Source organism: Lutjanus erythropterus, chromosome 7, assembly GCF_056507025.1.
Source record: "Lutjanus erythropterus isolate fLutEry1 chromosome 7, fLutEry1.hap2, whole genome shotgun sequence".
NCBI classification, from domain to species: domain Eukaryota; kingdom Metazoa; phylum Chordata; class Actinopteri; order Lutjaniformes; family Lutjanidae; genus Lutjanus; species Lutjanus erythropterus.
In genome coordinates this window covers 22,701,732-22,726,547 of record NC_139323.1, presented here as the reverse complement: position 1 = coordinate 22,726,547, position 24,816 = coordinate 22,701,732, and the positions used below count along the sequence as shown (strand labels likewise).

The following is a 24,816-nucleotide window of genomic DNA, read 5'->3' as shown; positions in this document are numbered from 1 at the left end:
AATTATTTGAGGAATCTGTTGGCGTTTTCTTTCCTTGTACAGCATGCACAACCAAAGGACGGAATAAGCAGTGAAGGTTGCATGCAAAAGAAGTAGCACAAGGCAACATGTGGGCATTTTTTTAAAATTGGGTTGTTGATATTGTGCTGAGAAGAGATGTTTGAACAGGAACAGTTGCACACATTACCACAAATTTGTAACTTGTTGGCAAAAAGTGCTGCTTGGTTTGTTTTTTTTGTAAAATATACTTTTATTTGCAATATGTGATGTAGCAGAATGATGACCACAATAGCTTCTATTAAATTTAATAGAACTAATTGGCAGAAAGACAGATGAACAGACAGGTAAAAGACCACAAGAGGTAGATAGGAAGAACAACAATCAGGAAGACTCCTGACAGATGGGGGGACAGCTAACAAACACAGACACACAGCTGCATGAAGCAGAATACAAATCGATATGTTGTGTTAACATGTGAAGCTGTGGAGTTGTAAAAAAAACTTCTGTATTAATTACTGTCGACATGGAAAAAATATAATTGGATATGAGGGGGGAAACCGAAACTATTTATGGCAACTGAAGGGCCTTGCTTAATGATCAGACTGCAGCTAAAACCTCTATTGATTTTCTAGTTAAATATACAGCTCAATTAAAGATACAGCTGATTAAAAGACAACTACAAATCACAGCGGCAGATCTGGACATGCTGGGGAAGATGGGTAACATGGGGCCGCCTGCTGCAGTCAGAGAATTACATGATTTCCCCGACATCTTCTCCCTCATCACTGCAGTGCAGCAGAAAATGAGGTTACACCGGTATTTCTCTTTTTCCACGTTAAAACTACTATTTATTGAAGTTGTGACCATTTTTAAATGGAGCTGTGACCCACAGGTGTACTACTTGTGACAAAACGGCTGCTGAAGCTCAGCATTAAAAACATAAAATCAATGCTGTTAAGCCACAAACAACTAAAATAATGCTGACCTCTGAATGCATAAAGCAGAAATAATCAAACAAACAATACAAATCGACTTTCCTTGTTAAAATGAAGCACCTGCTTAACACAAGCCAGACCAAGGCTCTTTTTTTCCCCTTTCTGCCTCAGCCTTGTCACTGACAAATAAAAACCTTGACAGTCTGTGTGCCCTAACCACGGGAGAAGGGCAGAATTACAATGTATAATGGAAAACCTTTCTGTTTCTCATTGAAGACAAAAAAAAGGCTGTTTAAAGTCTATAAACTGTGGAAGTTTTAAGTTTAAGTTCTCGCTGTGGAATTATTTTGTCTTACATTTTTTTTTTACTTTATTACAACAGATGGATGGCTGTTTTCAAGAATGTTTAGAAAGCCAAATTCAAGTTGTGTTTCTGTTTCCAATACTACTACACCATGCTTGGATTTATGTATTTAAAACCCCAATTAGTAATTTTTAATAAAATATTGACATAAGTATAGTAACAAAACAAAAACAAATAAATAATTTACTTTTTTACTACAAGGGCCACTCTAAAATTAACATTCACATTTGGATCACAGACTGTGCCCTGAAATAGATGCTTGCATTTTTTTGTATTTTTTATTTGTACATATATATAAATATATATAACCATTATACTTTTTTTTTTTGTAAGGGACACAGATCTCTAACTCCAATACAATCACATAAAATATAATTAATCTGTTTTTTTTTAAATGTGACTATTGCTGGTATTTCAAGATTTACACTCAGCGATGGCAACACCTGTGCGTGTGAGTGTGTGTGTGTGTGTGTGTGTGTGTGTGTGTGTACCTGCAGGGAGTTGAGAAGGATGAAGATGTAGGCCATGACAATGGAGAAAGGGACCAAGACGCCACACAGCCAGGTCAATCCAAGAATGGGCAGCAACACCAACACTGCTTTCACTGCAGCCCTGAAACAGTTCACAACAAAAAATGGATACACACATACATACTGGCATACATACAAACACACATACATAAAATTATAATCAAGCTCATATGATATAAACTCTGAACTGGCTGACTGGTTGACTGAACTGCACTTGCACCACATCAGATAAAATTAATTAAAGTATTCCCTAAAAGTTCTCCTCCCTCCCTGATGGTCCTGAACTCAGTTCTGGGTTACAAAACTTTTCAGTTCTTTTTGGACAAAACTGAGCGGCTTTGGCAGGCTGCTTGTTCCATATACAACACTGTGCGGCTGGGAAAGCTCATGGGGTGACAACTTCCCACCTTAAATCCGCCTTAATTCTGTTTAGAGTGGAATTATCTTCCTGCTCAGGTGACCGCCAAACCGCACCAGCTGTGTGTGTGTGTGTGTGTGTGTTCGTGTGTGTGTGACATGGCAGGCGGCGAGCCCTAGTTTACTCAGCGGAGGAATGTGTTTGAGTTTCCGCGACGGCTGCCACCCAGGGGTGCCAAATGGTTCAAGGCCTGCTTTGAAAACCTTCATAAAGCACCTACTGTGAGCCCTGGTGGGCTGAGGTAGTGAAAAACATATACACTTCAACATGATTTTCACTGATAGGATCATATACAAGCCTGCTGGGGGAAATCTACTGGATCACACACAGCTGACCTGCACTCTGATGAGCGAACACCAGTGCCAAAAAATGGAAGCGAAAGACAAAAGCAAAGACAGCAGTGATTGAATATTGTTTCTGTATGGACATCACAGAGCAATATTAATAGATATTATCCTATTAAGACTTAAAGATAACTAGTCTAGTCTATCTGATAAATAACAAGTATTATTTGGGCTGACTGAATTAGATTTTTATTACTTTGCCCGCACCTCAAATAACCAACTACAATCAAGATACAAGATTGATTTATTTATGCTTATACAACAGTGTTGTATAGCAACATTTAGATGTAGTTCCCTCTTTGCTATTCACAAAAAACAACACTGAAATCATATACAGTAGATTAGTTGAAGAGACAAAAATAAAGCAAACTATTTTACATAGTGGAGTGCTGCAGATGAATTAAGCAGTCTCATAGCCTGAGGGAAGAAATAACCCTTCTCAATCATTCAAAAGACAGACATACAACAATAAAACAAGCAAACAAATGTATTGTGTGGATTTATAATTATAATATATGGAGTTATGGAAGTTCCAATATATACCTTTTTAAAAATGCAATTTCATTGTATTTTTCAAAAGCCTAAATTTATTGCAGTTTTAAATTGTTATTTCTTTCCATTATCATTCAGTCTAAAGCCGCAACAAGTATTAGATCATTGATAAAAGAAAAAAATTGAGATATTCTTGAATCGCACCATTGCAAGGGATAAGAAATTCTTCCATCCAAATATTTTAGCGATCATTTTGGAATATCAATATGTGAATTAGAGTTTGATCAATAAGATTGTCTTGAAGGACATTAGTGCAAAATGCTGCTAATTTCAGGCTGCAGTTGCTAAGAGATGATATTTTACACTGATATTAAATGTCTTAAACACATTCTCTCTCTTTTTTTCCTCAAAAGTGTATTTATAATCTTCCTAAAACTAATATTAAAAACACAATTACAACTGATACTGTCCCAGCTTCTATTACCATCTGTAATAGAAAACAATCCAGCTACATCAAGATAAACAGTATAAGGATAAGACCCTCTGATAAACAGACTGATTTGATAAATTCAATTATATTTCTTTAATATTTCAGAAAAAACACTGTCAATACACTGGAACTACAAAGTATGACATGTCAAATGTTTTTAAATTTAAATAAGCCAATACTGGCCCAACGTATCAAATTCATATCTGAATAATTCCTGTATCTTCTCAACACTAAAAGATACTGAAACACTAACAAATGGTAGAAGCTTGGAGCCTTTTTTGAAAAATACAAATGCAATCCATTCAAATTGTATTCCTATCTTGTTTGATAAATGAGGGTCACTGTTTTAAAATGACAAATCCAACATAAAATCTTCCAGCTGCTTTTTATTTGATGCCCAGTGACTACAGCTCATCTGCTCCAAGGCCTGTGGCCCAGGTGAATTATCTTAAAAAAGAGGATAAATGGCGCCTCCTTGTGGTTTGTACCTCATTTGCTCATAGGCTTGTTCAGCAGGACTGGTGCCCATGGCCAACATGATGGACCTTCTCTTGGCTGTGGAGATGGTGATGACCACTACTCTGGTCAGTACCATGATATTCACCTGAAATAAGGGGAACATAAAGAAATGAGAGGTTGAAAATGACAGAGAGATGAGCACAAAAGAGGTGCACTGAGATGAGAGGGTAAAGAAAAAAAGACAAAAGTACTACAAAGAGTGGAGATATTCAAGTTGACATGAGATTGTGGGAGACAAAAGGAAGAAGGATTACAGAAGTATAAACAATTGTACATTACTGCTGTCTAAAAACTGTGGTACAAAAATGGCTGAACACACATTATATTTGTATTTTAACAATTTCAGCCCGAACAGACTACGAGATATGATTAGGATTTAATTTGCTGACCATGATGATGAAGATGACAGGCCCAGCGAAGCCCCAGATAACACCGTTCTGGACACTGAGCCAACAGTAGCCATCGGCCGAATATTTGCCTGAGGCTGATGCCAGCGTGATGGTGACTATCAGCACTGGCAGACCTAGAGGGAGGGAGGGAGGGGGTGGAAATAAGAAAAAAACAGACAAGGACAAGAATAAAGGAGAGAAAAAATAGACAATCAGAAAGAGGAAGAGACAGAAGATATACTAAGAGACCACTGTAATAAAAATGGTCACAAGCATCAAAGTAAAAATCTGTTTTAATTACATAAAAGTATTATTTCCTGCTTCCTACAACTAAGGTGTATAAAATAAATTTATATCAGGTTTGTTTCAATCAAAAAGAGGATTTAATAAAAAACTAAGGGAATCTGACTCTATGTTGGATTTAAATCCATGATTTTTGTCATTGTCTTTGTCATTAGATTACAATATCCTTTAGAACAAAGTTCTAGCACATTTTTTTAGCCGTAGCTAAGCCGTCGTACCCCAGCCGATGAGATAGTAATACTTCATGTGTCTGTCCTCACTTAGGTTGACTGCAACCACCTTGCTCCAGAGCAGCAGACCCTCCACCAGCATCCAGCTAAATGCTGCCATGAAAAAGAGATGGAGCAGCGCTGCCACAAGAGTACATGCCACCTAGAGACACAACAGCACAGGCATACAGACAGATACGGGTTTTACATTTCATATTCCAAGCATTAAGGTTAGGCTCCTGACAAACATACCAAGCAACTTGTCTTTTTGGTAGGGTATATGTGGGGGCAGCAAGGGGCATAATCTGGGGATGAAACTGTCTGCCACCAAAAAATGAAACAAAAAAAGTAAAAAATGTCAGGTTTTCATCAGGGATCTATACATGCATGTTTTGTAAATTTTACAAAAAGGCTATATTTTGAAAATTAAAACTTAACAATTTGGTATTCAGAAATACAAGTGCATGACTGCCAAACAAACAAGAATCAACTGTAGAAGAAGAATTTAGAGCAGAGCAGATATGAAGTATTTCACTTTTCAGCTGTCAATAAAAGATACCAGTGGCTTGCAAACTGAAACACACACACACACACACACACACACACACACACACACACACACACACACACACACACACACACACACACAAACTGTCAGAGGTTAAAGAACTATTTGTTGTTGACAGATTGGTTGAGGGCAGCTAATGATCATAGGTGATGAATGAGGTGCCAGTGGTCACCAATATCCCATTTATACCATTTACAATCCCAAATTATTGTTGATGCATGCTTATTCAAAAAGTACTCTATCTTAAGAAAATGTCCTTTCTTTTTAATAATGTAACAGATTTGACAGAGGACATAAACTAAAGATTGAGTTGTAAATAAATTGTGTTTATTCTTATTTGACAACATTAGATGAAATAAAATAATTTAAAAAATAATAATAAAACATGAAATTTGGCGGATGATAAAAAGGAGAATGTAAAGAATTTATATACAAATAATGGTAATATTAACAACAAGTAAAGACCATAAAATACTTATTACATTGCAGATTAAATCCCAGCAAAACACCCCTCAGAGTAATTCACTGTAAAAAGCTCTGAAGTGTCACCAAACCATATGGTAAAAACCTTGTTAAAATCTGAAAAATGGTCAGTCAGCTTATATATACACATATGAAAGCATCTGATGAATTTCCAACAAGCGGCCAGCTGCCCCCAGGGATAAAGCCCACCCTGACATGACCTGAGGTCAAAGGACCAGGGGTCAAACCAACTACAGGCCATTGGGTGACCATTGAGAGACTGAACCATGTGTTCTCGCTGATAGGTATGACATTAATGGCCACTTATGTAACATCCAACATCCAACAGTTTGCTTCACTAAGAAGCCCTGTATGGATTTGGATTTCAAGTCTCATTAACGTAGCTATTTAAAACATAGTGCTGTGGGTTAACATTTAAATGTACAGGTGGGTGTTCAAATTTCACAATCTAGCTAATGAAAGCTTGTACTGCATTTGCAATCAGTAGTAAAGAAATGGGTATTGAAAGGATTACAATATTAAAAGACATTTGTGAGATTTTGATTGATATTGAGTTAATTTGATTGTGAAAATAAGTTTGGAGAACATAAAATTCCAATATTTAAACTTGTGCAAAAAAAAAGAAAAAAAAAAACTATCTTTTGTTAATTTCCTCTCACATTCATCATCTGACTGATGATTTTTCATGCAAAGCATATCTGTAAGTGATCAGTAAATGGGCGCTGTCTTACTGTTCATTCATTCAGTTTCATTTGTCCTCAGTTTACTGCTTGGTATAAGAAAATTAAATCATTATTGTTAAATAAAACAAAAGTTTTAGTCTTTCTATACCTTATTGTGAATGGCTGAGCCGCTGCAAAGAAGAATTACTTGGGCACAGATCAGTGAGATGAACAGGTTCTTATGGATGGACGTCCTGTCAGATTTGGGGATGCTATGGAAGAAGAAAGAACTCATGATATCAACACTCATGATAGCATGTTAGTTAAAAAAAATGGTACATTTTCAAGCACATTACATACATTTGGTTACTAACCTAACAAGAAGTTCATGCAAGTGGCCAATTATAAGTAAAGACCATAATTTTATCTAATAAGGGGGGACTTTCATTGACACGGTCAATTAATTCAAAACCATTTTAACCATTTAAAACATTTTACACTTAGTTTATCTGAGCTGTATTTATTCTCAGCTAAGCCTTGAGCTGAGTGGTAGTGTTGGGATTCATCCTCTACAGCTACGCCTGTCTGTTCCAAACAGCAAGCCATCCAATAGTTGTCAAGATATTTGATTCTGTACCACAGTGTTGGGCTGATAAGATCAATATTTCCATCACTAGAGGGATGAAATTCAGCAATATCCCATGCTACAAAATGACATGACTTTGATCAATTTTGAATCAATTTATGGATTCTATTTGTTCTACACTTTTCACCATTTTGATTGATATATATAGATATATTGCATTACACCATCTCTGGAGACAAACAAATACAGTATACTGTCTTTAGATGGCATCAGTGAGTTACATATTTCCATTTGAGTTCAAGATTTCTGGTTGTAACATATAAAAAGAAACAGACAGCTGAATCTAGACTAAAAAATAAAGGAGCTGAAGAGCTTCTCATTACCTCCTGATGGGTTCAGTCTATTTAGACTAATTTCCTATCTGCATCATTGCTCCTGACCACCATAATTTCATGGTCTGATTATGCATACATCTATGGGCCTGTGTACCTTCACTTTTGGCTGTGTGTGGGTATGTGTTGTGTGTGTGATGTGTGTATATTTAAGTACACAAATGCATGTACATCATACACCAGCATGTGTGCGACATGCATGGCTGCATTCTGATTTTGGGATGGTTGTAAATCGTCAGGGTGGCTTCTCTCCAGCTGACTGTGATCCCTCAGTGACCCTAATGTTAATTAACAGCTGCAGGATGTCACCATAAACCTTCAGAGTGGACTCACATGTAGACCACAGTAATTACTGGATTAGCACTAGTCAATACTCATAGCAGCCTTAGGAACACAGCACAGATAATACAGTGTCAATAAGTTATGTCTCTCATTTTAGGCTATGGGAGACAGTATTACATGCCCCATGAGGAGATCTGATGGTGGCGTATATACAAGGTGGATGGCAAGATTAATTTCAGCATATCTATGTTTACAAAATACCATAAACTTTACAAGTGGTTTCCCTGTTAGTCCAAACACACAAAATAAAATGTATGATGTGCAGCAATAACTAATTTGCATTTAAATGCATTTACATTTTAATGATACAATTAGATTGGTGGATCAACTAAGATCCAAATTTCACAAGTAAATAAACAAATTGCAAAGTTTGACAAACAGTCTTCTGAATAAATACATATTGTCAGTTCAAAATTACAAGTAAGACAAAATGAGACTGTAACAGGACAATAGATACAGTCAACAGGCACTTGTAGTGGTGCAGACCACCATTATAGCATTTAATAAACAAAAACATTTAAGACCTTCCCTACCAGAATTTTAGACTATTTAATACTTCTACTGGTAAATGTGAATTTACAACATTTTACGGAACTGTAGCCACGCTGATAAATATATAGCCAAGCTAGTGTAGCTCAATGTTTTCTGCAAAGAAAAAGGGGCTGGCATCCTAGGTAGGACAGACACGAAAATTAAATACTCACTCCAGCACAGTGAACAGCATTAAAGTCACCACCAGTGCACAGAGAGATGCACCACAGCCAATGAACGTCAGCTTGGTCAAAATAAGCTCTTCCTCAGGACTCCACTAGGGCAGAGGGGAGAAGTAGGTGTGTGAGACAGCGATAAAAAGAGAAAAGAGAAAGAGGGGAAAATGTCATCACAATATCATAGGTTTGAGCCATCCGGCGCCTTCTTAAAGACACTGATTCCCTGCCTCATAGCTGAATTTGTGAAAAGCTAAAAAAGTACAATTTAAAATTATCAAAGTGCTGCAGCTGGTTTTGCTTTTGGTGTTTTTTGCTACCTTCTATTAACTTTGGATAGACAAAAAGGAACATTTCTACTAAAGCATTCTACAACACGTGCTGGTTAATATGTGCTCCAAATCCTAGCCACAATTTTAGAGGTAAAAAATTACGAGCCAGATATAGATTTCACATCAGGAGCATTAGGGCTCAATATGTAAGTTGTCACGCTCATAGCACATAATCATTAAAATTACAAGTTCTAAAATTTCACCACAATACTCATAACCTTAACCACTTTTTTAATTCAAGGTCTACTTTCCATTTTCTATCTTGCAACCTCTAATTCAGTATGTGGGATTTCACTCACTGCATTTCAACATATTTCATTAGTTACCTTCGACTCCAGGTAATTCATCAGCACTGCAAAGTTGGTGGTGTGATTACACAGACAGGAAGTCACACCAGAGCTGGCAGAGGTCATCCTGCAACCATCACTGGACCAGCTATTGGTATGATTATGCCTGTACAGCACAAAACACAAGCACAGACACACAAACACACACTTAATTTGTCTCAGAAAGAAGACACATTTTCAGTATTAAATATGGTCAATTTAACACGCGCACACACGCATACACATATATGAACTATTTGGAATGAAGCACAACATAAGTACATATACAAAATTTTACATGGCACAGTAACACACCACCTCTTCATGACTGACCCAACAGCTTCAATCACTATCGCAATAATACTTCATCAGGGCTGTTTATGTAATTGTGTTGTCGGTAACTTACATCAAGCTGAAATTCCAAAAGGCACAGACAGGAGTAACACGCTGTGAATACTCCACCTAGAAACAGAAACACGTGTTTGCACTTGTTTTCCTTCTCTGACTATTTCACCCTTAATAAATTACCTTGGACTCTAACCAACAAAAGCGACATGGATGAAACCCATGTGCTGCTTGCTGGGAAATGAAAAATTCTGTGTAGTTTCATATTGCATTTGCTGCTTTTTATATAATATCTGATATCAGCATGGATTTCTGTTTCAACCTGTAAGTAAATGTTTTGAGAAATTTCAAAAGAACAAATTGTACCCTGAAAAATCCATCAGTCCATCCAATTTAGCATCCTTAAACCTCACACACGATTTTTTTTACTCAACTATCAACACGCAGTCTGTCTGTTCCAGACTAAAATGGATTCCTTGTCCAATCAGTCATCATGTCCAAATGTATAATTGATATCATGGGCTTAATATTCACCCCGCTGTACAATGGACTATACCACATGTAATGAGGAAAGGGTGTACTCGACGGCCACAGGGATGGTTTGGGCCTTGGAGGCATCACGGACGGTGGCTGATATGACAGCAGAAGCCAGGTGACCGGGGAGGATTCTGGGAAAGTAGACAATGATTAACACTTCATCTGTCTCACAACTTAAAGGTCATAAATACATGAAAAGCTTATGTAAGTGTAACTCACAGGTTAAATTCCTTAATGAAATTTATATGTAACTTTTTGTAAAATGGCAAGTTTAAAACTTAATTTAAGATTCTTTAGACATAAGGACAAAAAATTCAGAGGAAACCGTGGTCTGTTTGAGCAAGGCTCTTAAAAACACCTTTTTTTTCCAAATGTGTCATATTATGTATTAAGAGGAAGTTGCTGTGTCTGAGTCTGCCACTGACCAATGTGCAAAAGTAGGTATTATTGAATTTGAGCGATTGTCTTTCACTGAGCTGGTATTGTTTAGCTAGTTTTACAGTGCATTTCACATCACAAATCATTGTTTATGCTACAGGTGCACAAACTCCTCCCTGTCAGGACATTGAGACCACTGTTTTCCTGACAGGAGAAGAACGGGCAAAGGCTCCCATGCCGGGTGTATTTTGTGCAGGTGAAGAGTGACCACACAAGCACCTAACAAACAAAAAATTTATCAGGGAACTGTCATTCATCTCCTCCCCTCTCTCCCTTCTCTCTCAGTGTCCATCCCTCTCCATCTCTCTCCCCTCTCCCTCTCTGTCTCAGTCTCCGTCCCTATGTCACTCTCTCCCTCACCCTCTCTTTCTCACCACTATAGCGCTGTGTGTCAATTTACAGAAGGCAATGTGAGATAGGACTGATAAAAGCTGATACTCGAACATGAGCTGAACACAGGACTAACTGTTAGCCAACACCATTCACTCACCAAGACACCTGGCCGGTTCTCTGCTGATTCTCCTCACACCACAAATCAGTTTCTCTCCTGTGACCATTATGTCCTAACCTTGTTCTGTTCCTGGTCTATTTGACACCTAGTAGGCTCAAAATCATAAGGTTGTGGTCCATCATATTCATATGAATATACATTTTCAACCTTTTCAGAGACAAAGCTAGCATTGACATTGTTATTTATTCATGTTAATGTCAAGGTAATGTCTGCCTTAATCTACATCATTTCCAGTTTGTCATTTTTAGATGTGGAAGTAAAATTCTCTCACAAAAACTGCTCCAGAAGTCACTGTAGTCTGCATATATGTTTTCTTTTTCTTCTTCTTCTTCTTTTTTTTAAATAAAGTTTCTACATCATTTCATATGATATCAATTCACTGGAGGCTCCAACCTGCAAGTTACACTTCAAATTCAAACTACTGGTATCAACTATGCGAATGATCCCTACTCTTTCAAAAAAAAAAAAAAAAAAGCAAGCACACCTTACTTGGTTGAGACCAGGGCAGACAAGTTAATTTTTTGATTAACATTTTTTGTTTGGTTTCATTTTTTATTTTGGTTCAAGTTTGATTTGCAAGCCTGCCCAAATTTAGGAGTACACTAAATGTGTTCACAGTGTTGCATATTTTGATTATAAATGATCAGAGGCAGTGACAATTCCATTGCCTTAACTTAAATTTGGTATGAGCTTAAATTTGAGCATATGTGCCATTTTTAATGACGAAAGTATTTGTGCTTTTACTGTATCTGATGCCAAATGCTGTGATTTCTGCTGATTAGATGTTTGTAATAATTGCTTTCTAGAAGTGCTGAGCTATTGTTTTTATTTATATTGCAAATATAATATGCTGTGACGCTTAGCGTGTTTGTTTCTTGCAACATTTAAAGAACATAAAAGAAAATAACAGCCAAACTACCTTTCTACTTTCTCTTCGTGACTCAGTGGAGGCTCCTCTGCTCCAGACACGACCTCACTCAGATGGCTGTAGTGGGTATGAATAAACATCAATTCTTTATATCCTGGTTAGAGAGAGAGAGAAGGAGAAAAGCAGATTTATTTTTTTCCTTTCACACATTCATTCCGATAACTGCCTGATTCAAACACATCCTTCAGTTACAAGGAGTTACATTTATCCTTGAAGTTTCCAAAATGTCCTAGCAAAAAAAAGTTCTACAGCAAAGAATGTGTCTACTTGAGTACGAGTTCATTCAGTTAATATCTTTATTTTATGTAATCACGTATACATAAGCATTAAATACCATTTAAATGTGACTAGACAGAATCCTTGTGTGGTCACATTACATTACATCTGCTTGAAGGATGTATTTTTAAGTCGATCCTTTAGCCATAAGACAGTGGCAAAAATGGCAATTAAAATTTGAGCATATGGACAAATATGTTTTTCATTCTCATTTGGGTTAGCCTCTATGACAAGTGCATTTTCGTGTCTCTGTGTGTGTGTGTTTCCTACCCAGTGTGTGTAGTCTCTGGAGCTCAGTGTCAGGGATAAGCAACTCATCCTGACCACTGCTGCTGATGGTGTGAGAGCCGACCACAGATGGCTTGAAGACTTGACAACAGCTCTCTTCAGACAGCCTCTGCCACTTCATGTACACATCTGGCAACAAAGACGGTAGAGGAACCCAATACAATGAAGACAGATTAAGAATAATAGTAAAAATGAGTAGAAATGTAAGAATCTTTTTTATTTATCTATTCAAGCCAAGAGCTACCAATGGTTTGAGCCAGTCTATATGGTAGACTTGAAGACAGTGTATTAAAAAATATTCCCTGGATTCTGAACATGTAACCATTACAAAAACAAGGAGCTGAATGAGTGCAATAAAACTTATAAAGTCATAAACTAAAAAAGAATAGATATTACAATATTGTTTCAACCTCCACGACACAAGAGTGCTGACGTTTTTCTTCAAGTGAAATGTCTAAGTAAGTTTTGTGAATAAAATGTTCTCCTTTGAAATCTTGTTTTTCATCTTTCTTAAGTTTCTCCATCAACTTCTATCACCACTGAAACTGTGCCTCCTGGATTTTCAGCATAACACAGATGGATAATCAATATTATCTTTGAATAGATTTTTATTACCTATGTTTTTGGTAGAAAGAGTGAAGCCTCTTCCCTCAGCAGATAACATGTCTGCAAGTGTTTCAGTGAGACTGTCAATGCTCTTGACAATAGTAAATGGCCCCACGCTGACCTGTACAACAAATAAAAACCAAACAACAAAAAGTCAGACTGAGATAGTGAAAGAGAAAGGACAACTTTCCAGGATTAATAAAGTTGAGAAATTTATTTTACCCTTGAAATGGAACTAATTATGCAATATAAACATAGTGGGAGGCATTAAGTTAAAAGCAACTGTTGAACTGAATCCAAGTTACAAATAAAATTCTTCCATAAAACCCAGAAATATCTTTGGTTTATTTTTTCTGCCTGGTTAGACAGAATTTCCACAGTTTGCTTGGTGACAATCCAATGCTAACTGTACTTCCCATGGTGCACTTAAGCTGTTATTTTAGGGCATTACTGGGGGACAAAAATGAATCTGATCGTAACAGCACACTGCAGATAAATTAACCCTTAGAGAAATTTTTGGGGAGAAACAAAACCCTCACCCCATCCTCAGTCTGGCTCATCCACTGTGTAGCCATGTGGGGCTCCAGCATCAAACTCGCCATTTTTACATAATTGGTAGCTATGGACACCATGACCTCTGCTGCATCAACTCCAGCAGAGTGAGTGCTAGCCAGTGCAGTCAGGTCCATCTCAATCATCTGGGTGAGGTAGAGGACATCACTGGGGGTGAGGAGGTTTGGCCCACCGGCCTCCAACATATGCAGAACAGCCTGAGTCAGCTGCTGCAGCAAGGTTACATCTCTGTCCCAAGACATATTATCACTCAGCTCATCCATTACCTGAGTAAAAGAAGGATAGATAAATATTTTCAATTTTATTACCTGGAGAAAGAGGGTTACACTGTACTGTGGCTAATTCCATGTAAGTTAGTCCTGACAGTACTGAGAAAGTTAATCAGAAACTTATTATGCTCCTAAGATTACTATAAGATGAATTTTTGAATTAAGACAGTACTTTACATTTATGACTTTCCAGTATTTGCATGTCTGGTATCAGACACATAATACTGAGCTTCTTTGAAAGACACAGATTCTACATTATACATGGTCAACATTTCCTCAATACCACAGACGAAATTTATGTTCATAATATCTGTGTGGCTGCAAAATTGGGAAATTATTTTATCTTTTTACCACATAAATGTACATGTCTTCTTTGTATTGAACTGCCTCTGCACTAATATCACCAAGGTTAGTTCTTATTAGTTTATCACACTGGACCACTTAAGTGAAAATATTTGACATGCAAACTGCCCAACTCACAGGTTTGGTCCGAGGATCCTTGCTCAATCTACTGAATAATGGTGTCTTTGGTAAAGTGATAACATCCAGCCCATCTGCAGACAGAAACAGACACAAACATAATACATGAAATACATTACAGAAAAACACAACACACTACAGCCATTTCCATAGATTCAACACTCTGCTATGATGACACAGTGTTAACAACCTAAAAAATCTTATCAGACAACCTCCATTACAAAAAAGTTGGGACATTGTGTAAAACATGAATAAAAACAAAATTCAGTATATTAAATATTTAATGTTCCATTGATAAACTTTATTTTTTGTAAATATATATACATTCTGAATTGGATGCCTGTAACACATTTTTTTTAAAGTTGAGATACGGGCCATAATATACTGGAAAAGGTGTGGAATGCTCAAAAAACATATTTTCAGAACATCCAAAAAGTAAACGGGTTAATGAGTAAGATGTGACAATATCGTGATTGGCTATTAATTTTCACTTTATGAAAAACTGCATGGGAAAACAGTCCAACAATTTAAGACCAATGTTTCTCAACACCAAACTGAGAATAAAGAAATTTAGGGATTTCACATCTGCAATCTACAGTATCATTAAAAGACTCAGAAAATCCAAAGAAATCTCTGCACATAATTCCTGTAATCGCTGAGCTCTCAGGCGGCACTGCATTAAAAACTGCATTAAAAACCCACATAATTGTTTAAAGGATAGTACATGGGCTCTGGAGCACTTTATAAAAAAATAATGCAAAAAATACAACAACAGAGACTCTGGACTGTTGAGCACCATAAGTCATAAAGAGTCAGAAAGAATTTCCCTTTCAAAACTTCAGTGCTTACTGAACGTGGTTAAAAGAGAAGATGACATATCACAACAGTAAACATGCCCCTGTCCTGACTTTTTTGGAACATGTTGCAGGCAAATTCAGAATGAGTATATATTTACAAAAACCAATAAAATTAATTAGTTTGAACATTAAATATCTTGTATTTGTACTGTATTCGATTGAATATAGGTCAAAAGGTTTTTGGAAATCATTGCATTCTGTTTTTATTTACGTTTTACATGACATCCCAACTTATTGCTATAAATTAGGAAATGGTTATATTCATTACAACACTATCATATTGGATTGAAAGTCCAGGTAATGTTATTTTGTAATGGTCTCTCAAGGTTAGATACTGCAGATCAGCAGCAAACCATCATGTTACATCTAAAATATAATACATTAAAATTAATTTACATCATTATTGGTACCTTTCTTAAACTGGCAGACAGCCCCTCTGAATGAGTCACACTTGGCTGAGTCCAAGTTCCCAATAACAGGGTCAAAGACGCCACAATCCTCATCAGACTGAGATCTGTGGATCACCTCAAAGGTCAGTGTTTGGTTTTGCAAAGGCTTGCCGTCCCGGAGGGAATCCAAGAACGAATTTGTTAAGACAGTGATGTTTCCTAGTGAAGGAAATGGTGAAGGTTATTCTTAATATTAAGTTTTTGAAAATGAAACAGACACATCAAGACTGAATACCATGTCCAGTGACAGTAATGTGGATAATACCACACTTCAAAAGGCTTAAAAATTAAAAAGCTTGTCAAGATGTAATTCAATCGGGCACAACACCATAATTAATAATAATTCCTTATACTTATATAGCGCTTTTCAAAATACTCAGACACTGGACAAAAAAGAAAAGAGAAAGGAAGAAACAGCATACAACAATATAGCAAACAACAAAAAAAGAAAAAAACAAACAAGGGATGAGGAGAAGAAACTGTCAGTGGTTGAAAGCAGTGTTGAACAGGTGAGTCTTGAGCAATTTTTTGAATATGGGGAGAGAGGGCGAATATCTGATGGCTTTGGGGAGTGAGTTCCAGAGGGTGGGAGCAGTGATGGAGAAGGCTCTGTCCCCCCAGGATTTGTACTTAGTCCGGATGAGTGGGGACAGGAGATTAGCATCAGCAGAGCGGAGTGTGTCGGTGAAGAAGTTCAGACAGATGGGGGGGGGCAGGTTATTTAGGATTTTGTATGTGATTAGGAGGATTTTGAAATGAATTCTCTGGGGGATGGGCAGCCGGATGGGGGTGATGTGGTCATGGGTGCGGTGGTGAGTGCTTTTGGACCAATGATGATTATTTCAGATTTGTCGCAGTTTAGTTTGAGCAAATTGATTTGAAGCCAGGATTTTATTTCAGTGATGCAGTTAGTCAGGGTAGAGTGGGTGGCAGTGGAGATTGTCTTGGTGGAGATGAGGAGCTGGATATCATCAGCGAAGCAGTGGAACTGGAGACCCATGACGGCGGATAATGTGACCAAGACGGAACAAATACAGAATCAAGAGGAGGGGGCTGAAAACTGAACTTTGGGGGACACCTTGGGGGAGGGGAGCAGTGGGGGATTTGCAGTTGTTGATGGAGATGAATTGAAGTCTGTTAGAAAGATATGACTTGAACCAGTTTAGGGCAATGCTGGTGATGTTGAAGACTGTTTGAAGCCGGGTGAGAAGGATGGAATGGTTGATGGTGTCGAAGGCAGCACCGAGGTCGAGGAGGATGAGGATGTTGAGGTTAGAAGGAGGTCGTTGGTAATTTTGAGGAGAGCAGTTTCAGTACTGTGGTTTGATCGGAATCCGGATTGAAATGTTTCATACATGTTATTGGCAGAGAGGTGGTCTTTCAGTTGGGAGGCAACAGCACGTTCCAGTACTTTTGACAGGAAGGGTAGGTTGGAGATTGGCCTAAAGTTATTGGGGATGTCAGGGCTGAGTCCATTTTTTTTGTCATCTATTTTGGTTTGGAAGAATGAGAGGAAGGAGGTGCATTTGTCAGCTGTAAATGACTGAGAACCATCATCAACATAAGATGTCACATGACAATATGTCAAAATGAAAACTAAAAAGCATTATAACATAAAGAATTTCCCAACATCACTTTTTCCCAAAACATTATCTCTTGTGTTAAGCCAACACTCCCTCAGCCAAGAAGTTTTACTGAGCAAGTTGTCAGTGCGTATAAAATGATGATAAGTGTTTTCTGACCTGCTGTCCCTATGCTAGTGTACAACTAAGATACTTTGGTAGAAATGGATGCTGTCGCAATGACTGAATATGGCACTTTTGTTACAGGAACAGGTACTAGGTACCTCCATGTTGGTTAACATCATGTTACTGAAAGACTGAAGGATCAATCTTGGCAACAGTCAGTCTTTCAGCAGCTACTATACACAAACCCTTACTCTGTTTGTAAGTTGATCTTTAACAGATCAACAAATTTATTTCTCCAAAGCAACTGAAAATCACTGAAGAAATGCAAGCTCACTATCCTTGCTGCATGTTCAGTTCCAGGAGGGGGAGACAAGGCTCTGGACTCTCATCGCTCACTGGGGAGCATGATGTCAGAACGGGAGAAGTTTGTTTTGAAGGGTGGGATTCAGAGTGACGTGAGTCACAAAACATTTACAAGAACCATTAGGAACCTCTTCCAATTACAACTTGGTCACCGTCTCCCCTATTCACTGGAGAGTGGAAGAAAGAGAGAGCAAGAGACAAAAATCTCCTCTTTCCTTCAATCTCATTAAACTTCCAGCAGTTTTAAGTGCCAGAAAGTGTGAGTGTGTCTGTGATTCTTTACTGCACATATGTAGGTTTGCCAAAGAAGGATTAGGGATATCCTGATCAAGCTTTTTTGCTGATCCCAATGTGAGTCATTTAGTAATGAATACCTGCCAATACCAAACCAGAAAGTGATATTTATATTTTCCTACATAACACAGCTGTGTGGTGCACAATAACCAGTGTAGTTTGGCCTAATAATGTCACTCAATTTACATAGAAGCTGCTGCTTGCATATATGATAAACTTAATAGGTCATTTATCATAGTGAACAGAATGATTGCTCTTTTGTTTTTCTTTGGTTTTAATTCAATGCTTGGTATTACAGTTAAAGTGCAGACTGATTTGTCAAGCTGCCACACCATGACTGGGCCTAATTAACAGTTAGATTAAAGCACTGTGGATGTAAAAGAAGATGAAACAGAGACAGAGCAGATTTGGGTCTGGTTGTATCTGGAATGCCAGATGGGTGGAGTTATCTACACCAGGCCAGCTCAGATCTTGGCATGTTGCTGAAAAGTGAGTAGTCCAAAATGACTGTCAAATGGTCTCTATGTGATTGTTTTTTGTTTTTTTCTGCATAGCAACCCCACCCAGCCCCTGTGCCAAACTACCTAAACTGTAAACAGAATTTGAAAGTAATGCTTAACTATACCCCTGGACCTTGTGTATAGATTGGAGTCTCTTCTGTATTTCATGGTGAAAAGTGTTCCTGTACTTCCCTGTATCTTAACAAATGTACCTTGACATGGGTTGTTTCTCCACAGCTTCATGAGGGAGGGCTCTATTTCCATGGCTGCTCCACTCCACTTGAACACCAGCCCAGAGGAAATGGGTGAACACTGCTTTTCCATGGTGTAGATTTCGCTGGTGTTCAGTACCCGATCCCATATGTGCAGCTCTGTGATGCTCCCTGAGAATGACTCATCCTTCTTAAAAGAGCCCCCAAAGGTGTCCTGCTCCTGCCCGATAATGAAAAGGCCGTCACGGCCAATGCTGTCAGAACTATTTAGGCCAGCACCTCTAGAGACCACAAGGCCATGAGTAAATAGTGCCCATCGTCCACCATCCTGGCTCCAAGAAACACACACTGAGTGCCAGGAGCCGTCATGGTCGAAGGCTTCTCGGTAAGGTCCATGAATACCATGGACCAGCAAAGCCAGCTGAACAGGTTTGCCCAGGATCAGTTCTGCACGGAGCTGGAACTCATTAATATATGACTGGATGGAATAGGAGAAGATGGTGGAAATTCCAGAGCAGTTTGGGTCAAAGCGGAGACGGGTGCAAACGGTCACTGCACCCATAGAAGTGAACTTGTGTAGGAGACGAGCATACTTCCTGTCCGAGCGCCCGGTGAACTCCAGACTCAGGGTCTGGGAGGAACCTTTGGTTTCACCCCAAACAGAGAGAAGAAAAAGACATTACTATGAAGGAAAAATCCTGGCATACCTCTCGGAAAAGATCAAACCTAATCATAAAATTGCACTTAGTGGTCCTATTCCCACTGTAAACACTTTTTTGAGTGTTGTAGAGCAGCATCGTCAGTCCCACTTTACATTCTGTCAGTAAGTGAGAAAATAGCGAGCCTAGTATTAAAAAAGAAAAAGCCATGCTAATACCTAATAAAAAAGTGTCAGACTGAACATACTTGTCACATGTGTCATGACTTTCCTGGCAATCCACACAGGCTGAAAGATGTTCAAGGATTTTAAAAAGCTGGTTAGCTCTTCGTTCTCTACTGGGTTGGAGACAGTGGCTAAGGCCCCTGAGCGCTGGTTGCACAGTTCCTCTGCACGGCTCCACTGCAGGCGATCAGGCACATACTCATAGTACAAATCATCGAATGTCAGGGTTCTGGTTTCCAATGTAAAAGCTGTGCAACAAAGGGAAAAGAAGAATTAAGTCGAGATACCAAATAGCATTGGTAAAATTCAGACTAAAATGGCTAACCCTGACTAACAGCTCATATCTGGGACTTTTTTGTTGTTGTTTGTTTGGGTGTGCATTTTATGGGCTGCAAATAAATTAACTTTGATTTTTTTTTTCTTGGAGTTTATTTTGATCCTTTTAAAATTCAGATTTAGTTAATTCAGACATGTCTGTAAGAAAATGAGTAATTTGGATGACAATGCTTCAAAGAAGTGAAGCATTCAAAATACAATATGTAAGAATTTCTATTTAAAACATTCAAAAATTAAAATTAAAAGAAAAATACCAACAGAGGAGTTTTTCCACAGAGTGTGAAAAAGTTTTGATATTATGACGTCTGTGTATTGAATTGCATATGTATCTCCTAAAGTTCACATTAAAACCAGCTAGCTGCGGCTCGTTAATCTTGTTATACCACTTTGTACCTCAAGAGGAGACAGTCTGATAGTATTCTCCATTTGCACAATGTAGTGTGACAGATATCCACTCTATGGACGGTTGGCCACTTGGCACCCAGGGTCAAACCTGTAGTATACATTTATGGTCACCTGAGTGCTTTTTCATCCCCAAGTTATTAAAATACTTCATGTTTTAAATTTTATTTGTACATATTGTTAATATTTTACCATTTGCTCTGTATATTGTGTGTCTGAGTGTTTAGTTAGTATTTTTGATCATTTTGATAATCACACAGGTGTTTCTAAATACCAAGGTTAGCCAGTGAGCTAGCCTAGCTGGCTGCTAACATGAAGAAAACCACAGTGAAGTTTATGAGGAGAGTAGTCAGCTCCATAGAAGCCCTTTGTAATAAGAGATCCTGCAGTATCACTCCAATGAAGGCTTGCCTTTAAGCCAGCTTTGTGTTGTACACTGACCATGAAGCACTGGTATAACAATGTCCCGTGGCATAACAAAGCAGCACACCGGTCACCCAGGGATTCTGCCTGTCTACTCGTTTATAATCGCACACACAGTCCAGATAACCTCATGGATTTATGACAGAGAGGTTTTTATGTGTTCCTGGATAAACGGGATGTCGCTGTCTCTGCTACAGATAAGTTAAAAAGATTGCCTTGTGTGATGATATGGGGAGGATTTTGCGTAGTGCACACAATGCTGTGTCAGCGCTGCAAAAACTGTCCACTCGTCTCCCTCCTTCTCCCAGCTTAAAACAGCAGACAAATGTGTGAAATAAGTTTGTAACTTAACACATACAGCAGCACTTGCTTTCACAATACAGTGTAGGTTGGTCCCTTTCACACTGGGCAGCTCTCTCAGGCACTGGGTGTAGAAAAAAAAAAAAAAAAAAAAAAAAAAGAGCCGTAGCAGCCTAGTGTTAGCTTGTCAGCTTAGCTTTAAATTAAAATGACCAAAAATACTAACTAAACACTAACACAAAAATCAAACTGCAAAAAAGTTAAGTTTTTTAGGTAACTTGCGGATTAACAAACACGCATGAACATATAATGCAAACTTGACACTGGAAGCTCAGTGACCAACAATCCATAAAGCTGATATATGTCACATTAAATTGTGCAAGAGGAGAATAGCTACAACTACTAACTTACTGTCACCAACTGCCTTGTTTTTATTGTCCCTGGAGTCAAGAGTCCTGCTTGGAGCCTATAAATCAGCTCAATAGCATTACTATATTCCTTGATGTCTAACAGGTCTGCAGTCTTGGAGGCTGAATTCAAGTCCAGTCATACTCACTGTGAGCCCAATTCTGTTGCCCGCACACCCAGCTCTGGTGCCCATTCCATGCTCCAGCACTTCCTGCTAATTCTGACACATTGCACCTTTAATGCTAGTTATTCTCTTAGGCTCAGTGAAACCTCTATTTTACTAGTTAGTGGTTCAGGTTAGGGTTGTTTGCTAGGTCAAGCAGACTAGCTAAGCTAGCTATCTGTCACACTGGTCTTAATGTCTTGAATAAAAATGGTATTTAACTGAAAAGAGAAACATAAAGTGACTCACCTGATATGTAGCTGTGAAAACAAACCTGAAACAAAAGATTAAGTTTATTTCATTGACGATGGTATAAAGCAACAAACAATTTCTTCCTTACTAATAAGATAAAGCCAATGTACAACAGCTGACCTTATTAATGGAAAATAATGACATAGAGGCGAAGAACACCTGCATTTCCTCCGCCAAGCTCGTTGTCTTCAAACATAACACCTTCACTACATTTTTTTGTGCTTCGACATCAAATGTAGAAAAAAAAAGATGTTCCAAATTCAAATGGTTATCAAGATTTAACTCTGATAAATTTAATCCATAATTCATTTCAACAGCATAAAAGTTAAATTAGTTCCCTTCAATTTTACATGGCTGATTAATTTAGAAAGTTGAAGTCATGGAAGAAAAAAAAAATCTTGATTGACTTTCTAGCCAATCAAAAGCGAGCATTTAAACTAGCAACAAATCTATATCTAACATGTTGTCTAGGAATAAAATCATACAGAAAACGTGCAATCCGGCGATATGAAATCCCCAAATACACAAAGCCAGAAAACAACTATCAGACCATGAACAAGATAAACTAATAGGATTATAACATGTTATGGTTTACTCCTATATCTATTAGGATCTGGGAGTTTTACACGACTCTGAAAAACTGCCTGGTTAAAAGTCGACATGTTCTTGTCTAAAATAGAGAAGAGAAAACGTTAATACAGAGTTCAAGTACTTACAAGAAAGCCTAAATTGGGGAATAGTAACCAGTACATCCTGGAAGAAAAAAAAACATATTAGCTGAGAGTGAAGTTGAATTTAATCGTACGATGCTTTCTCAAGCATAAGAAAAGCAAAACTAGTCTGTGCTTTTACCTGAATTATTCGTCCTGTTAAAAACTTTTTTGCGCGTCTTCTCATTCCAATCGCGTCGTGTCTGTGAACGCAGCATACAACCACTCCTGAAAGTGAGAATGGTAATTCCACAAGTGTGAAGTTACTCAACAACGTAGGTTTTCTTCTCACTCCGTCACTGAAGTACAGAGGGAACCCTGATGGCAGCTGAATCCAGAGGGCAGGACGGGAGGATGCAGGGGAAGCTGCACAGAGGCGGAGGAGTGGGTGTAACCTGCAGGGAGCAGCATAGAGGGTTACCAAAAGTAGGGTTCAAGGACCTCCAGGGACCCTTGAGTGGCATGCGGGGTCTAGTCAAGTTAGAGGCTTGCACAGTGACGTAATACAGAAAAAAATGGGAATAACCTTGATGGATGTAACTAGAAGCTCATCATAGTAAACTGGTTCATTTTTAGTCTGAGACCTCAAATAGGGAGGATTTTCAAACAAAAAACATTTGAGACTGTTCCTTGTCATCTGGTGACTTTTAAAGAATGAAAACAACAAAATAAGTCAAACAAAATACATCTAGGATGAAGTTGCATAAATTAATAAATTAATATTCAGCAGTTTGCTTTCATTCATTTCATTTTTCACCCACCCCTAAAAGAAAATTGACGAGGCCAATTTTGCAAAATGCATGTCCCTTTCTTTTAAAACTTTCCTTACAAATCAGGAGTTCCTCATCGGAAGTCTGGTTTGGCGTAGCTGTATTATTGTCCTGCAGGGAACAGTAGACTTTTAGAGTTGTATAGGACTTAAATATGTTACGCAGTATCAGAAACAGGTTGTGACAATGAAAAGGGGGGGGGAATGTGTGAACATTTGTCAGAAATCAGGAGAAATAGGAGACAATTGGGATCCCAGGAGGAAATAGAGAGAGGGCAATGAAAAACAGGAGCGATGGCACGTATGGCAGTAGTTCCCAAACTAAGCTACAGGAACTACCAGGGGTTCCCCCCAACAATACTAGTAATGCAATAGTGAAGCCACAATTTAACTTCAAATAGTCTTTAATCTATAAATGTTTCATTTATAGGTTTCACTGCCCAGCTACAACAGACTGAAAAAATAACATTGTGTCGGCTGTGATTTCCAAGAATTTATTATACAGATTAACATGTATGTGTAAATACGAGGACTCTTATCAAATCATTTCACTAGTGGACGATCATTCTTCTTATAAAATGTTAAGTATAAAGTCAAAATTGATGTAGTATGTCAATAATAATGCAAAAAAGTTAAAGTTAACCTAATGGTAGGTTGCCAGTTCAGTCCTGCAACCAGGATAAATCTGGTTGGGGAAAGTGAAAGAACAGCCCTCGTGCCTCCCTTACTACCAGCACTGAGGTGCCCTTGAGCAAGCCCAACCACTCTAGCAGAGCTGATCAGAAGCCAGCAGATAAGACTGTGGTTATAGGCAGCTTCCAGGTGTGAATGTGATCAGGGTGATCCTGAAAAAGAGAGCATTGCTCTCAGTGAAACTTTTCCTCATGCCTGGCACAGATACCAAAAGTTCAACCTTTTTTCAATATTTTGACTTAATTCGCCAAAGTCTTCCAGTGCCAATTCATAACCAATACATATCTTGACATTATTGTGCAGTCTTCATCAGGAGTTCATGCTTTACTGAATATAGTAACCTGTAATATGAAAGGTTTGTCAAATCAAGCCACATGAATTTAATGCAATAGTACAAAGTTGCTATATTGTTTTGACATGTGAATTTTTTACCAAGTAATACAAAACATTAAAAAAGGACAAAAAAACACTG

The 24,816-nt window shown here is 38.1% G+C and overlaps 1 protein-coding gene across 1 annotated transcript in view; it reads right to left on the bottom strand.

The window, feature by feature from the left end:
* LOC146324021 (adhesion G protein-coupled receptor D2) overlaps positions 1–22,924 on the bottom strand; it is a 111,793-nt gene extending 88,869 nt beyond the window's left edge. The window contains exons 1-19 of the mRNA XM_084722238.1: positions 22,889–22,924; positions 22,170–22,194; positions 19,903–20,136; positions 19,006–19,647; positions 15,910–16,107; positions 14,643–14,716; positions 13,860–14,159; positions 13,330–13,441; positions 12,697–12,843; positions 12,142–12,244; positions 10,293–10,404; positions 9,798–9,853; positions 9,392–9,518; positions 8,731–8,834; positions 6,876–6,978; positions 5,003–5,156; positions 4,482–4,615; positions 4,062–4,177; positions 1,791–1,911 (exon numbers count right to left, since the gene is read on the bottom strand). Coding sequence (XP_084578364.1) covers positions 1,791–1,911; positions 4,062–4,177; positions 4,482–4,615; positions 5,003–5,156; positions 6,876–6,978; positions 8,731–8,834; positions 9,392–9,518; positions 9,798–9,853; positions 10,293–10,404; positions 12,142–12,244; positions 12,697–12,843; positions 13,330–13,441; positions 13,860–14,159; positions 14,643–14,716; positions 15,910–16,107; positions 19,006–19,647; positions 19,903–20,136; positions 22,170–22,194; positions 22,889–22,924 — 2,898 coding nt within the window. The remainder of the gene's footprint in view (positions 1–1,790; positions 1,912–4,061; positions 4,178–4,481; positions 4,616–5,002; positions 5,157–6,875; positions 6,979–8,730; positions 8,835–9,391; positions 9,519–9,797; positions 9,854–10,292; positions 10,405–12,141; positions 12,245–12,696; positions 12,844–13,329; positions 13,442–13,859; positions 14,160–14,642; positions 14,717–15,909; positions 16,108–19,005; positions 19,648–19,902; positions 20,137–22,169; positions 22,195–22,888) is intronic.
* Between the last annotated feature and the right edge of the window lie 1,892 nt (positions 22,925–24,816).